We start from the raw sequence: 17866 nt of genomic DNA on the forward strand, positions 1-17866 counted from the left end.
GTCTCCCCTTGGTTCAAACCACAGCTTAGAGCCTGGTTGCTTGAGTCATGTGACAATGTAAACTGTTTTTGATAGACAGGAAAAGTGAGGATGGGGCTGTTGGTCACTATACCTTTTATTCGTTTAAATGTTGCTTCGCAATGCGGAATCTTAACCCACTTATTTAATAAATGCACAAGGGGTTTTGCTACATCCACACATTTTGGAACAAATTTTCTACAGAAATTAGTGATCTGGAGATATGACTGTCATTCCTTTACTGTGTGATATTTCAGGAAATTCTTTATAGCATGTAACAATAATGGGTCCATTAATACACCATCCTTGCTGGTAGTATTATCTATTCGTAAAGTAAGAACCCATTGCAGTTGTGATAAAGATTTATTTGTTTATCTGCACAACCAGTTTCATAAATTTAAATCTCGATCTTCAGGCATTAACATTTAATTAAAAGCTATTATACAGGCCTGACAGTTGGGCCAATCAGTATGGAAAAGCAGATTCTTACTTTGTGAATATGTTACTCAGTTATGGATGCTCTCCACATGAAATCATTTATAACATTGCCAAAATAGTGGGTCTCCTGTGATACAAAGTGACACTTTAGTAAACAAAGGCTCAGTTGTGCCACACGCAGTCACTTATTGACCTCTTGTAGATGCACTGCATACCCTTGGATGTCTTTGTAGAACCCAGCAATATTGTCTAGGTAAACAATACATTGTTTTGCTTTCAGACCCTATATCACTCCAACAAACATTGGAGAGGCACCTGTGCATTATTGAAATTGAATGCCATCCAACAACTCTGGTAGTGACCACATGGAACTAAAAACAGTATCTCCATTCATATCATAAATTCATGCTAATAAAGTAATGGCATTGCACCAGATTGCCTAAGGTCTCTGTACTATCAGTCTTTGCGTAAGCATTTTTTACTACCAGTTGCTTTGAAAATCAGTAGTCACAACAGAATCCGAGTGTCTCCTTGCCATCTAAGGACGTCATTGGAAGTATGACAATGGGTACTGCCCAGGAAGTGGTGCTTGTATCTATAGCGCCATTCTAGAGCTGTTGATTAATAATCTCCTCCTTCACTGGTTGGAGATGGTCTAGGATATTATACAGGTTTTTATATTCAGGTAACTCATTCCCAGTAGGAATTCTGTGCTCCACTAGTAGCATATCCGATAGTGGTCCAAGTGGGTTAAATAATTCCATGTATTCCTCCAATAATATCATGTCCAGTCTATCATGTCCTTTCGGAATTTGCCCTTAGTGCTGTTAAATTGACAGCCTGTCCCAGTTTCATGTATTCTACACTGTAATACCTATTCAACTCATCTTCATCTAACACTTCTGAGTTATCTATCAATGCATCCTTTGAAAGCCTGAACCTGACAGGCACCACCTGGCTTCCATCAATTTCCTGCACTACCTCATCTAATTGCTCATTTTCTGCCAAGTACTATACTCACCTAAAATATTAATCAGTAGGTGAGCTCCTACATTTATCCGGAACAGCCTTCCTTTACCTTTTGTTATCGTACCCCGTGAGTCAAAACTGAGAGACCAAGTACACAGTTTAATTGGCTTGCCCAAAGTCTTGGGTGTTCCTTGCAACATTGTGGTTCTTTCAGCAGTAAAACTAGATGGCAAGATGTTTAACAAGAAAATTCTAGCACAAGAATGATGTTGTAGCTTTCTCCCACAGTAGAGAGAACTTCCACACACATCCAGAGGTCTCTCTTCTCCACTCTGAAATTCAGCAGTGCCAAAGAAAGCAAGTGAACACTACTACCACGACACTACGTAGTCTGCAATGTGGAGGGTTCAAATTTATGCTGCCAAATATATTCTGGCTCGCCAGGGATACCTGTGACCCTATATCTAACAAAAACTTACACAATATTTCCTTTAGGTTGCTGGTTAGACAAGTGTCTGCCACCTATTTTGTGCAGGGGTTTTCCATCATCACACTTACGTGGAGTGCTGTGCAGTGCTCACACCACATACTGTCTTATTTAACATAGAGGTAAGAACGAGTGTTACCCTGATTCCCCTTTCCACGCATCTGTGGGCATTCTCTTAGGAGTGCCCCACTTGTGTGCATCTTCGATACTGTGGCATGCCACAGAGCCCCTGACTGTGGCACTGAGAGCCTCATCTACAATATACGAGCTCTTTATTAAAAACTACTTGCTTCTCTCTTGGCGTAGTCACCGAATCCATTTCAGTCAAAGCTGCTGTGGTTGCTAGTGCTTCATCCAAAGTGTTCAGGAATTCCACACGCAAATTTTTTGTGACATTTCGGGTAGTCCCAACTAAAATGCATCAGGAAACCATTGTTTTGCTCCCTGCAGAATGGCCTTATTGTCACAATCATCCTCCACCAATTCATATGTATTATTATTTATTTTTGTGATATAGTCTGCAAAATTTTCTGCCAATTCTCTTTGTTTTCGCTGTATACCATTAAGTTGTTTTCAACAATACCTACAAGTACTCTTTATGTAATGATCGACAACCCCTTCCTGTAAGTCCACAAAGGACTGAGCATCCCATAACTTTTTGTTCCACATTACATATGTTTTAGCATCCCATAACTTTTTGTTCCACATTACATATGTTTTAGCATCCCATACTAATTTTAAATGAGCCACGCTTTGCACCTGCCACTACTCCAGTTCCCTAACTTCACAGCTGTATGCAAACTTCCCCAGACTTACCATGGAGACAGGCTGGAGCTTTATCATCAGCTTGAACTTTAGCTACTTCCCAGAAAATGCTGTATCATCTCCTGAGTTGTTGTTCTTATACTGACAGATATTTTGCATACTACTACCTCCACAAATGGACAATATACCCAAACAGAAAAGAAAGGAAAGAAGAAAACACAATCAGGGAACCTCAAAACTCAGAGTTGGCACTTCGAATTCTTCCACTGACTGCCAACCTCCTCCATTAGTCCACCATTAAAGCCTCACAACAGTTCATCTCCCTCCAAATATAATGGGTATTCGTGGGAAGGAGTGGGCAAGTAGCTCCCTGCCATAGGTGGATGGAGGTGCACAAAATTTAGACAGCCAACCTGTTGCTAGAAGCCTTTATTAACAGATATAAACCATTGTGCTGCAGCAGGCAGGCAATGATCTTTGCACGCGAGCACACTGACGTGGGCATGTCGACGCAGGAATTCTTTGAAGATGACAGCATACAGCTTTCTGCTGGCCAAGCTGGCTGGACTTCACTGCATATCTAAGACCATGTGGTGGTGGCAGAGTGGCTGGCTGCCAGGAGCCCTGGCAGTCAATCAGGAATTGGTTTTTTGTATCCTGGAGATTACAGTGGCGGCTGCGACGTAAGTATGGCACTGGGTGGCACAGACTAAACGTCATACTATTGCCCAGCTGCTTGGTGATGACAGGCTGGTCATGGGGGTGGGGAGTTTAAATATCACTGTTGGGCACTGACCATTGTGGGAGAAGGCGGGTTTCTGGGTCATGTCGAAATGTCTCGAATGGGGACAGTATTCTAGGCATCAGTGTCAGTACTCGGAAGAAAGTCACTGTGAAAGTGGCCCAACAGTGTAGTGTTTCTGCTTCAACAATTCTCCATCCACAGATACCAACTATGACTATGGCCTGATTGCTGCTCTGTACTGTGTAAGAGTTTTATGCTGTTACAGTGTGAGCCACATGTATTCCAATAGCACTTTATTTAGCTAATAAGTAGCCCTGATAAAAATATTTTTGCTTATTTTAAGGTCTTACTGTAAGCTTTTTGGTAGTTTTTCTGTTGTGGCTGAATCTGTAATGATTGTGTCATAAAAAAAGTGATTGGGTCAAAAAATTAAAATAAATAAATAAAATAAATTGTCTCCTTAAATGAAATATCATTTTTTCCAGATACTTCGATCTTTTCAGTGACTGACAGTGAAGATTGAGAAGACCAGCCTTGCTCTAGTAGTTTCAGTGCTGCTCACAGTCTGCAGTTTTGTTCCCAAAACTAATTGTGGTCCTGTGTTTCTTTGTCAAATGAAAGCTTAAACCAGAGATTTAAGATTCTGTGACAAGCTAGACTGTAACTTTTGAGACTTGCACCATAGATTGAAATAAGTGACACTCCATCCAGGCAATGTAATGACATCTGTAAGGGATCCTAAAGTATAATTATCATAAGATACAAAGAAATCCCTCTACCTTCCCCAAACAATGAAACTATTAAAATCCTAATGATGAATTGACAAAGCTTTTGTGACAAAGTGCCTGACAGTGAAGCAATCCTAAAAAAGCAGTTGAGCATACATAATACTATATATATATATTTATTTAAATATGTCTGCTTGTGTCTGTATATGTGTGGATGGATATGTGTGTGTGTGTGTGTGTGTGTGTGTGTGTGCGCGAGTGTATACCTGTCCTTTTTTCCCCCTAGGGTAAGTCTTTCTGCTCCCGGGATTGGAATGACTCCTTACCCTCTCTTAAAACCCACTTCCTTTCGTCTTTCCCTCTCCTTCCCTCTTTCCTGATGAGGCAACAGTTTGTTGCGAAAGCTTGAATTTTGTGTGTATGTTTGTGTGTCTATCGACGTGCCAGCGCTTTCGTTTGGTAAGTCACATCATCTTTGTTTTTAGATATATTTTTCCCATGTGGAATGTTTCCCTCTATATATATATATATCCAGTTTTGAAGTTGGGCATAAACTTATAATTGGGGTCTTCTATCTACTGGACTCATCCCCAGATGCATCCAAATACTTTTGAGAAAACCTCAGCTTGCTAGTTCTTACACTCACCAGTCCAACTGTCATCACAGAATGATTGAAATCATCGAACAATTGGCTGGGATATTTAGAGCCTTGTAAGTGGTGACTCTGACAAAGCAACCTGCAAAACAGTAGTAAATACATTCTCTGAAAACTATTTAGAACAGGTAACTCATAACCAAGTCATGACAGAAGTATAGAAGATATAATAGCAGCGTTCATACAGGGTGGACATTAATAAAACTGACAAACTGCAGGTGTAGATTCCTAACTGGAAATGGAGGAAAGAGGTAATATGGGCACGTGTCCAGAAATGGACTCTGTCTGTGCAACGATGACAAACTGTCCCGGAGCACAGTACATAGCTGCAGCACATCTATGTCACAACGGGTAGTCAAAGTGGCCTTCATGGAATTGCAGGTGATAGGGATAGTAGCAGCTGTTGTGCAGGATACACGAATCGTACTTTGGCTTACACCATGTTATTGGGCCACTTTTCTGGAACATGTCCTAGGGTTCATCTCAATATCCTACACAACCTGCACATGTACACATAGACAGTAACCCCTCTGCATGCTCATCTGCTTGAAAGGACATATGATCAGCTATACGCCCAAAAAAGAGCTTGAAAGGTTGTGAGATGTGGTCGGTGTCTATGAGTGTACTTATTTTGGTATAGAAATGCTGCCTCTAGACTTTTTCCATCTGCTTGAGCGTATGCAAATACCATCTCGGCTTGTTCTTAACATGATTACTGGACCATTCTGCTGCTTATAGTGCACCGTATCAATCACACAACTGTGAGACACCAGGAACACACTGCAGGTAGTCGGAGGAACTGTCGCTCATCAGCACCATGTACCATGACAATGATGCACTTGCGGACACAGGTTCATAGGACCTTTTTTCCTGTACTTCCAGTCAGGAATCCGTCCCTGCAGTTTGTCAGTTTGATTGATGTTGATCCTTTATATCTGATCCCTTTTATCATTTCCACATTGAAACTGTTATCAGTAACCATGAGACAGTTGTTTTTACCAAAGCACACAGTGTATCTAAAACAAGTAGAAAGATTTACGTCTGTAATAAACTAGATAAATCAACAGAAGTGTCATATCTTGAGGAGAAACTTGAAACAAGTAGTCTGAGCAGGTGCCTGTAGAGGAACTTTCTCTCGAGTTTAGATGAATAGTTGGCAAAAGAGCTCACAGTTCATCATGGGAGGGTCTCCCATGGTACTCTGTGTATCTAGAGAAACTTCTAAAAGAGGGAGATACTTTACCGTCTGTTAGAAAAATGGTTCCTATTTCACCGACACAAAGGTGGTGCCATACACCCCAGTGCCTACAACTGTCCTGCCTCGTTGACTTTCCTTGTAAGACCTCTACTGCTTTGTTGTTTTACAAATTTTTTTATTCACAATTTATTATAGCTTTAGAACATTTTACGATGAACAAATTACATCACATCTTGATAACATTTTACAATGAACATCTTATTTATCCTTAAAACATTTGACACTGAACACATTAGAGCTTACATAAAAAATCAAACATACAATAAACATCCAAGTTTCATATCTGTGCCTGTGTTCATCCTTCACAAAAGCCTTGGAGTCAGTTGGCAGATGCTTAACTTCAGGTATCCAATCAGGACAAAGGAAGGACGCATGTTCGGCAAGACAAATGTACTGCCTGCAGGCTTTCTCTACGTAGTTTGTCTTACTGTCCTTCTTGTGGCTGCACAGCCCACACCTTGAATTCTTCTTCACCTTTTTTTGTGTAGGAGGTGTGGAATTAGAAACAAAGTCCGTGAGGTACTGCTATAATAGTTTAGAAAGTGCTTGGATGCCTTCTGGCATTTTTAAGGCTGATCTCAAAGAAGGGCAAGGGTGAGGGTTTTGAGAAATTGTGGATGTGTAAGTGTTGCCCTAGGCAAGTTGCAGAAGTGGATCGTTTGCACATTGATACAGTGACCGTTGAGTAGTGAGAAGATGAACCTGAGTGGACATCTTCTGCACATTTGGCTCATGTCGAAAATTCCGCACAACTGATCAAAGGTTTCAATAGCACCTTTGGTCTAATTGTGGTAAATAATCATCTCAGCCTTCTTGCCCCAGTGAGTTTGTCTGTATGATCATCGCAGTGAAAGGTGGAGAGAAGAGTCACAACTTCCTTCTGTTCTGGAGTGAATGATGCCAAGATGATCTGGTTACTGAATCCGTTCACTCTGCTACAGTCTGGGTGGCCAGTGGTCTCGTGAATGCCTTAGGGATTTCTTTTTTATTTTTTCTAACCATGCCAACAAAGGTCATCGTGTGCATTCGTAGCATGTAGTGGCCAGTGGAATGCTCGTATACCAGTTGTCAGTCGTTAGGTTTCTTCCCAATCCAGATATCTTGGCTATGAGACATTCAATAACATCAGATGGGTAGTTGTTGTTGTGGAAAGCTCTGTCAGGTTGCTTTCCAACACTGAAAACCCCGGAGTTGGGTGAAGAACTTGTTGCCATACTTGGTCGGCTTCATTAGGATATATTGAATGAAAGAGCGTCGGCCACAGAAACTCCCCAGTTTCTTGTCAGTCGCAACATTGCTACTGAGGATGTAACTGTCCTGGCAGTGCTTGTTGAACTGGTTGAAGACTTCATGGTTTGGACAGAGTTTATACTGTGAACAGTGAGCCTGTTGGATACTGAGATCATCAAACCTGAGACAGTGCAGGAGGAATTTGACTTGAGTCATGGTGGCCCAGAAGCTTGCCACGTCCATTCGTCCAGCTTTGAATCCCCCCATTAGATAGAGAAACCAGAGGAGAGCCAAGATCTCAGGTTTGTCTGTCTTCTCATAAAGGCTATCGGTCTTGATTGTGTAGTTTCCAGTACACATTTCTATCTTCTTGTGGGTGCAGTCATCGATGATCTGGACAACCTATGGTGTAATAAAAAGACTAAGGGCTTCCTTTTGAGTCTTTGCATCCCTTGCATTTTGCATTGGTCCAGGAGCTTCTTTGATGATGATCCAAGATCTGGTTCTAACCTATTGTAGGCCTGGATTATTCTTCATCCACTTGGTGACGCCATCCTTCTGAGATAGATGTCATCACATTTGATATGGCCATCGATTCCATTGTTGCTGGCATCCTTGTTTGAGTCAGTGTCATGTTCACTATCTGCAATTTGACCATCAGACCCCTCGCCCCAGTTGTCAGCAGGTAGTGGTTCATGCAGTTGGTGATCCTCCAGATTCTTAGCTTCTTATCTTCTCCTCTTCTCCCTCTGTGTTTTGCAATAGCTCCTTCAGCCTAACACTTTCCTGTCCATGTGACAACATCTAAAATATAATATAATGTGCACAATTTTAATATACTATAATCAAATAAATTTATTATAAAATAATACAACAAATGAATACTAGTGGCCCAGTTATAAAACTACAATTGTTATTTACATTGCAAAGTATAAGACTGTTGTAATAATGTATTATTATATAGTGTTATGGGTCTACTGAGCATCTGTCACTTACACCAGGCACAGCAATGTTGAAAATCCAGACAACAAGCATGGGAAGGTGGGGTGCAGTAAACCTCAGTGGAGAGAATAAAGATGTTTGTGTATCACGTTCAATCACCTGAATGAGGAAAAGGTATGAAGTGCACTTGGGTAAATGCATTTGACAGCTATTCAGAACCTCAGGAGTGCCCGTGCCTCCATCTCGGTGTTATACATGAAAGTACAGTGCATGGAGTCCACTACAACCTGGCTTTCTACCGACAGGTTAATGAATCACATTTGTCTGTCAAAATGGCAGTGCATTGAACTTCAAATGACTACAGAAACCAATCTATATATATATTAAAAACCAAAATATATTCTGGTCTTATGTTAACTCTGTCAGTGACATCAAAGTTAGTGTCCAGACACTCCTGAATGATGCATGTGTTGTACTGAAATTGAGGGTAGCAAAGGAAAAACATAAAACCTGAACTGTTTTCAAATATTCCTTTACAAAGAAAGTTACAGGACTACTGCCTCAGTTTAATTCTCGCACCATTGCAAAGATAATGGTATAAATAAGTGTCACTGATGATAAGGAACAGCTGAAATCCCTAAAATTGAACAAGATCACAGGACTCATTCAAATCCCTGTTGTTAGAGTCTATACAGAATTAGCAAATGAGTTCACTCTTCAAAATCCTTTATATACTGTGCATGCAAATGTTCAGGAATATAAAATTGTGTGCTCATAAAATCAAAATAAGTAGTATTCTGAGGTTGTAATCTCACTGTAATCTCAAACAGACAGGTACTAGAGATACTAAAATAGCATGAGATTCTCATAAAAGTACAGAATATCAGGGGATTAGAAAACAGAGTAGATGAGCTTCTTGATTTGAGGGTGGAATAGATGTACTGTGCCTGTTTGAATATCATATAGTCATGGGTATGGAAAAGGTAAATGCTGGTGGTTATAAGCTTTCAGCAAATGTAAGTAGAGACACTAAGGAGAGAGGAGGAGTTGCCATATATGGTAAAATTTATCATAATGTGAAAAATTCAGAAACCAAAATTTTTTTGTAGAGCAATGTATAGAATAATTTCACTGTGAGCTTAGACTAAATTATGGTATTTTTATAATTGTAGCTGTGTATTGGTCCCCACTGGGAAATTGTCAGCTATTTCTGAAAAAACTTGGCTTATTTGTTGTGCTATTTGTTAGACAGGGGGGAGCAAATTATGGTTTGTGAGGATTTCAATTTAGATGTTCTGAAAGAGTCTGATAGAAATAATGGCCTTTAAGTATTACTTGATTCTTTCAATTTGACACCAGTTATTGATTTTCCTACTCAGGTGGTACAGGAAAGCAGTACATTGATAGGTAATGTTTTTATATACCAAGATAAATTTAATCAAATAAGAGCTTTTCTTGTTAAAAATGGTCTTTCTGATCATGAAGTACAGCTAGTACAATGGAAAATTGTACTGAAATGCAGGAGGATCTGCAGCGAATTGACGCATGGTGCAGGGAATGGCAATTGAATCTCAATGTAGACAAGTGTAATGTGCTGTGAATACACAGAAAGATTGATCCTTTATCATTTAGCTACAAAATAGCAGGTCAGCAACTAGAAGCAGTTAATACCATAAATTATCTGGGAGTACGCATTAGGAGTGATTTAAAATGGAATGATCATATAATGTTGATCGTCGGTAAAGCAGATGCCAGACTGAGATTCATTGGAAGAATCCTAAGGAAATGCAATCCAAAAACAAAGGAAGTAGGTTACAGTACGCTTGTTCGCCCACTGCTTGAATACTGCTCAGCAGTGTGGGATCCGTACCAGATAGGGTTGATAGGAGATATAGAGAAGATCCAACGGAGAGCAGCGCGCTTCGTTACAGGATCATTTAGTAATCGCGAAAGCGTTATGGAGATTATAGATAAACTCCAGTGGAAGACTCTGCAGGAGAGACGCTCAGTAGCTCGGTACGGGCTTTTGTCAAAGTTTCGAGAACATACCTTCACCGAAGAGTCAAGCAGTATATTGCTCCCTCCCACGTATATCTCGCAAAGAGACCATGAGGATAAAATCAGAGAGATTAGAGCCCACACAGAGGCATACCGACAAACCTTCTTTCCACGAACAATACGAGACTGGAATAGAAGGGAGAACCGATAGAGGTACTCAAGGTACCCTCCGCCACACACCGTCAGGTGGCTTGCGGAGTATGGATGTAGATGTAGATGTAGTTACAGTATATGACATAGCTCCATACAGTTATACAAAACAGTCGTGCAAAATAGTGCATTCAGTTAATGATTTGACCATTGCAAATTTTAGGGAAATCTTGCAACAGACTGGGATGAGGTGTACAGGGAACCTGATGCTAATTTGAAATTTAACCTATTTCATGATACCTTTGTGAGTATGTTTGAAAACAGTTACACTAAGAAAACAGTGAAACATAATTGTAAGAAACCATCTAAAAAGGCATGGTTTACTAAAGGGTCAAAAATATCTGTAAACAGAAAATGGAAATGTATCTTATACTAGAAGGAGTAATGATCCAGAAACAGTGTGACATTATAAAAACTACTGCACCATATTAAGAAATGTTATTAAAAAGTCCAGAAGCATGTGCATTATGTCTGAGATTAGCACCTCTCATAAAATAATTAAAATAATTCAGAATATTATTAAGAGGGAAACAGAGCAATGGAGAACACAGGAGGACTGTATTTGTATCAAAATCAGTGAAAAGTTTGTTAACAAAAAGTCAGAACTAGCAAATATTTCTGATAACAATTTTTAAGTGTGTAGTGAAAATAGGATACACCTGTTCATTATAAAATACGAGGCTGTATATGGAAGAGGTAACATGTGTGCAGTTTGATAAATCTGTAATTCAGCTCACCTCTCCCACTGAAATTAAGAAAATAATAAATTCACTGAAAAGTAAAAAATCATATGGAATTGATGGCATTTCCAACAGAGTACTAAAGGCTTATTCCAATAGATAAGTAGGATTCTCAGCCACATATGTAGTAGCACACTGAAACAGGAAATTTTTCAGTATAGACTGAATGTGCTATTGTTAAATCATTCCATAAAAAGGGAAATAAGTCTGTTGCTAACAACTGCTACCTAATCTCAGTTCTGACAGCTTTATCCAAAAATCCTGAAGAAATAATGAATTCAAGAGTAGCTTCACAGATTTGTAAAAATGAAGTACGAACAAAATGTCAGTTTGGTTTTGAGAAAGGCTTTTCATCAGAAAATACTATATATGCTTTTACTGATCAAATATGAAACGCTCTGAATAACGAAGCATCACCTATTGGAATTTTTTGTATTCTCTTCTAGATAAGTTTAAGTATTGTGGTATAAGTGGAACAGTGCACAAATGGTTTAATTCATATTTAACTAGAATAATGTGGAAGGTTGTAATTAAGAGCACAGATAGTCTGCAGAAAGTCAGTAGAGTCCTCTAACTGGGGAGGCTTCAAGAATGGTGCCCACAGTGTCCGTTTTGGGTCCCTTATTGTTCTTAATATGTATTGATGAATTTTTCCACTTTGTATTCATGAAGATGCAAAGCTAGTTCTTTTTACAGATGATAAGTGTGTAGTAATCACAACTGACAAACAAGACGTAGTAGAGGAAATTGTAAATTATGTCTTTCAGAAAATTATTAAGTGGTTATTTGTGAATGGACTTTCACTCACTAAATTGTGAGAAAACACTATGTATACAATTCAATACAGTAAATGGCGTAATACCATTGATAAATATAGACGTTGAACAGAAGTATGTTGCTAAGGCAGAAAATTGAAAATTTGTGGGTGTGTGCAGTGATGAGAAATTGAAGTGGAAGCAACACATTATGATCTGCTGAAACGTTTGAATTCAGCTGTTTATGCTATTAGGGTTATTGCAAATTTTGTTTATAGATACATCAGTAAATTACCCTCTTATACATACTTTCATTCATTGCTTGCGTATGGCATCATACTTTGGGGTGACTCATCATTAAGAGAAAAAGTATTCATTGCACAAAAGCGTATGACCAGAATAATAACTGGGACCCACCCAAGATCATTTGCGAACATTTATTTAAGGAACTAATGATACTCACAGTACATTCACAATACCTATATTCAGTAAAGAAATTTGTTATTAATAACCCATCCCAGTTCCAAAATAATGCGAAAGTGCACAGCTACAACACTAAAAGAAAGGATGATCTTCACTATTTTGGGTTAAATCTGACTTTGGCACAGAAAGGAGGGAACTATGCTGCCACAAAATTCTTTGGTCATTTACCGAATAGCAGTAAAAGTCTGACAGATACTAAACAACATTTAAAAACAAATTAAAAGAATTTCTGAATGAATTTTTAAACATGAAGTAGTAAATATTAAAAAAACACAGAGATAGAAAGAGTGCATCTTGTAAAGAAACCTTATGTTAAACTGACACATTCCACATCATTACAAAATATCATATTCATGATCTGTGGAACAAGAATTAATGTAATGTGATCACAATTTTTTCTGTCTTTGTCTGACTTCAACTATATGTTCTCTGTTTGGCTTTTGTGTAAGGTGTTAAATGACTGTATATCTGTTCTACCAACAAAAATACTCTTCTGGCTCCACTGATAAACTCTTTTTGCCTTTTGTAATCATAACTGCTATGCCAGTCTAATAATCACTAACTTCTGTATCTTTGTTGCCACTGACAAAAAGCTCAGTTTTCAGTTAATAAGATTAATATATTGTTCTTCCATACGGGCTGTTGCACCAGTTGTCAAGACATTTATCTAATCCCAATGAACAATGTGGCTTACAAGTGTTTTGATTTAACAACATATGACATAATTGATAGGGAGTGAGGTCCTGAATGATAGACTAGAAGTGAAGTGGTATGCAAATTACAATTAATAGTCAAATTATTCTAATGAGGTAGAAAAATACACTTATTTGAAAGTTCTTAAAGGTTTTATGACTTTACAGTTCAGATGGTGTGTAGAAAGTGAGAAATCTGTAGTATTTTGTGTAGAAAGTAACTCATTGAAGCAAAGCAGGATGCATTTTGAGTAAGCTTGAAAGTATCTTGATCTTTTAGAATACTCTTCCCTTCTATAAGTAAACAGGGAAAGGGCAATCAGAATAGATCATAAAAACTTACTGAAAAACCAAGTCATTTAGAAGCACAAAGGCTTAATCCTTCCAATTGGTATCGTTTGTGTACATGATGGAGGGAGATTTGATTATGATAACTGAAGCTTCTTTCAAATGTCTTTTTTTTAAAACACTGCCCTGTTTTGGTTATATGTGTAATGTTAGCAAGTATCTTAATATACACATAAATTTCATTGTATATCTTTGCAAGCAACTGGAGCATGATTGACACTGCTGTTGGAAAGTGATTATAGCTTACAGTTTCATCCACTTCTGTTCTCCACTTGTTACCCACAGGGATGAATCTGTTACTATAAAATGAGAAAAAGTCATAATTTGATTTATTGTGCACTTTTAATATTTAAAGCAGTAGTAATTAAAAGCATATCTACCAACTGTATTATAAACTATATTATAAACAAATTTCTTATCAGCACTATTAATATTTTCTGTTTCTACAACACTAATTTTCTAATGTCTAGGGGAATATTACAACTTTGACGCATCCAATAGCAGCCAGTCAAAGTCAATTATGGCTGATCAGCTTTGTGGCCTTTGGTATTTGAGAGCATGCGGTGTAACAGAAGAGGTATGTTGTTAAGTTACTACTATAGTAAATTCTCTCTCTCTCTCTCTCTCTCTCTCTCTCTCTCTCTCTTGTGTGTGTGTGTGTGTGTTTTACCCACCATACATACCTAAATTGATCTTATCCTGTGACCTAGTTTCTAGTTGAGATTGGGGATGCGTCAGGTGGAGCAGTTCAGAGGAACAAGGATGACAAGATAGGGAGAGTGAGATGAAAGGACACGAGGATGATCTCTCATGCCATATTCACACATGTACATAGTGCATCATCCAGCCCTACTAAAAAGAAGCTGCCCTCTGTTACTCAATAATAAGCCAGTGCTTCGGTCATCTTTCATCAAGCCCTGAAATGAAGAACATTCTTCCCAGCATCTTTCACACCTCTACCCAAAGTTGTGTGCCATCTCCACCCAATCCATGAAATATCTTGGTCCGTTTTTAAGCTATGCATACTCCCAGCTCTGTGACATGTAGGCCATATGCATGTGAAAGACTGTATCAAGATGTGTGTTATGTACTCACCTACAATTTTCTACTATAGTCCTGTCACAGGTGTGCCCTTCCCCATCATTTCCTGAGTGAGGGGGCGCAGTGGTTAGCACACTGGACTCGTATTCAGTAGGGCGAAGTTTCAGACCCACGTCTGACTATACTGATTTAGGTTTTCCGTAATTTCCCTAAATTGCTTTAAGCAAATGCCAGGATAGCTCCTTTAAAAGGGCATGGTAGACTTCCTTCCCCATACTTCCCTAATCCAACGGGACTGATGACTTGCTATTTGGTCTCCTCCCCCAGAACCAATGAGTCAACCCCCACCAAGGACAGGACCAGCCGTGAAAGTATTCTTGTCGTATAGGGGTTGGACAAAAATATGTAAAACCCAAAAATACAACACAACTCATTACCTTGTCTAATACGGTGTAGGAAACCTATCGGCATTCAAAACAGCTTCCAGTTGTGGTGGGAATGGTTAAATACAGGTCCCGTGTGGTTTTCAAGGTAATGTTATACCATTCTTCCTGCAAAATAGTGGCATGTTCAGATAATGATGATGGAGGTGGGCAGTGATCATGCACCATTCTTTCCAAACAAGACTACAAAGGTTCAATAACATTCAGGTCTGGTAACTGTGGTGGCTAGGATATATGTAACAATTCGTCCTTATTCTCACAAAACCAACCTTGGGTGATGCAAGCTGTGTGAACACGACTTCTGTCATCTTGGAACAAAGTGTCACCATTGAAGAAGAAAGATTGTACCATGGGATGGACTTGGTCACCTAAAATGGTCATGTAATCCTTGGCAGTAAAAGTACCTTGCAGAGTAAGTATGGGGCCCATGGAATATCGTGATATGACTGCCCAAATCATCACCGAACCCATGCCATGTTTCAGTCTTGGGATGTAAACTCAACCACAAGGTGGAAACTGTGTGAAACATGACTCATCTGACCAAATGACTGTCTTCCATTGCTCCACAGTCTAGATTTTAAGGGCTCACCAGTATGTTTTCCAGTTACAGGCATTTGCACCACTGATGAGTAGTTTTGGAATTCCAGCTCATCCTGCAGTTCCCTGCTTCTGAGCTCTCTTCATGTTGTTTTGGTGCCGACAGGGTTTGTGAGTGTGACATTCAGTTCTGCAGAGAACTTTGCAGTTGTCACCCTCTTATTTGTTGTCATAATCCTCTCCAGGACCATCTTTCATAATCATTCAACATGCGCTTTTGTTGGTATTGTGACTTAGCGGATAGTTTTTCTGTGTTCCATATATGCAGTATAAATCTTTGATACACTGCCTCTCGATACACTGCCTCCCATGTACTGGGAACTTGGAACATATAAGTTTAAGCAATGAGCAGGGAGCATAAAATTATGAGGTGCATCCATAACAAGTAAGTTTCTCACTCGTCCCACAGATTTCAAATCATCTGTTGTGCAAGTGACTGTGTGTACATGATAAAGTAATAATATGGTATAGTGCATGTGCTAACAGAACTTCCCAAGATCTCACAATAGCTTTGATAGCTTCGTAGCAGCTGTTGAAAATGAAGGTTCATATTCCAGCTCCCACCCTGTGTCAAGTGAAGTCAGTGATAGTTTTTGAATGCACAGAACATAGCACCGATTGAAATTTGTCAGCTGTGCCAGGTCTGTGGACCTAACATAATAAGCAAGACAGTGCATTGCTGGTGCAGAGACTTTGCAGCAGGTCACCAAAATGTTCATGATGCTTAGTACATCGGGAGGCCATCCATCATTACAGACGACCTTGTGGAGCTTGTGTAGGGATACATTATTGAAAATTGTTGCTTCACAATCGTGGAACTCGGCAGTCAGTTCCAACAGACGTACCACTTGTTGCATGAAACTGTCATGGCGCACCTGTTATGGAAATTGTGCTCAAGGTGAATGTCAAAGTAAATGACTCCACAACACAAAACAAAACACATGGGCAAGCTTGAGTTCTCTGCAGTGGTTTCATGATGATGGCAACAAGTTTCTAGACTGGATCATCATAGGTGATGAGATGTTGGTTGTACACAACACATCAGAAACCAAGCAGCAGTCACTGCACTGGTGTCACATAGTCTCCTTGCAAGATAAACTTCAAGCCAACTGTGTTGGTGCAGAAAATAGTGGTTTCAGTGTACCGATACAGCCAGGGAGTCTCCTCACTAAATTCCGGGAGTCTCCTCACTAAATTCCTGACCGGATATGAGATGGGGAATGCTGAGCAGGAGGGTGAGGCAATGCAGCAATTCAGAACAAGTAGTGTGGGCTGTTCAGTGCCAGTACTGTCTTGCTGCACAATAAAATCCAACCATACATGGCTCGATATATGACAAAGCTGCTGGAAATGGTCGGCTTGAAGGTGTTTGATTGTCCACCCTACAGTCTGAACAGATTTCCATCTGTTCCAGGAACTCAAGAAATTCCTGTCTGGTAGGAGTCAGCATTTTCAAACAGAGAGAGAGGCAGAGATGGGTGTCACATGGTGGTTCCAATCATCGACAGCAGATATCTATGACACAGAGATACAAAAGTTTTTCTCACAGTATGATAAATGTCTGAATTCTGGTGGTAAATACGTTGAAAATTAGCTCAACACATCTTGTATCTGTTCCAATAAATCTTTCAGATAAATTGTTTTGTTTCTGTTCACGATCTCAGGGAAATGTACTTTATGGATGCACCTTGTATATTAATTTCTTATTTTATATGAGTGATCAGAACAGTTTTCTTTGACTCATTCTTAATTACTATGTAAAAAGGTGATAATATCATAGATATTTAGAGAGGGAACAGTTAATAATTGCAGAGTTTTAAGTAATGGGCATCACAATTTCCTTGGCTATACAGCATGTTTCTAGTAATTCTTTTCTGCTGTTTCAGTACACAGTATGTTACTCAAAATTCCCCAAACAAAATACTGAATCTGATAACTGATCGGAAGTAGCTATGGTTGGCACTTATTTTCTGAGTCCATGTCAGTGGCATTAGCTAGTATTTGCAGTCCAGTTGCAAAACTACATAATTTGTTTATAGATAACTCAGCTGTTTATTCCAGTTTAAATTCTTATCTAGGTTTAATCTTAAAATTTCACAGGATCAACTTTTTCTAGATCAAGATTTTTATGACCTACTTTAATTTCCTGGGATTTTGACTGTTTTGGTCTGAACAGGATCATGTGGATTTTTGGGACATTCATGGTCAATCTGCTGAGTTGAAACCATGTTTCCAGATGTTTTATTGTATTGATGATGCAGAAAGGGATGTTTTCTGACTCATGGTCTTCAGTTACCACATCATCTCTAAATAGAATTTATGTG

General features: G+C 39.1%; 1 protein-coding gene across 1 annotated transcript in view; it reads left to right on the forward strand.

The window, feature by feature from the left end:
• The window catches only part of LOC124798257 (non-lysosomal glucosylceramidase), a 257460-nt gene that overhangs the window by 217205 nt on the left and 22389 nt on the right, over positions 1-17866 (forward strand). Inside the window, exon 14 of the mRNA XM_047261576.1 lies at positions 13932-14038. Coding sequence (XP_047117532.1) covers positions 13932-14038 — 107 coding nt within the window. The remainder of the gene's footprint in view (positions 1-13931; positions 14039-17866) is intronic.

The sequence above is a fragment of the Schistocerca piceifrons genome, chromosome 5 (genome assembly GCF_021461385.2).
Source record: "Schistocerca piceifrons isolate TAMUIC-IGC-003096 chromosome 5, iqSchPice1.1, whole genome shotgun sequence".
Classification (NCBI taxonomy): domain Eukaryota; kingdom Metazoa; phylum Arthropoda; class Insecta; order Orthoptera; family Acrididae; genus Schistocerca; species Schistocerca piceifrons.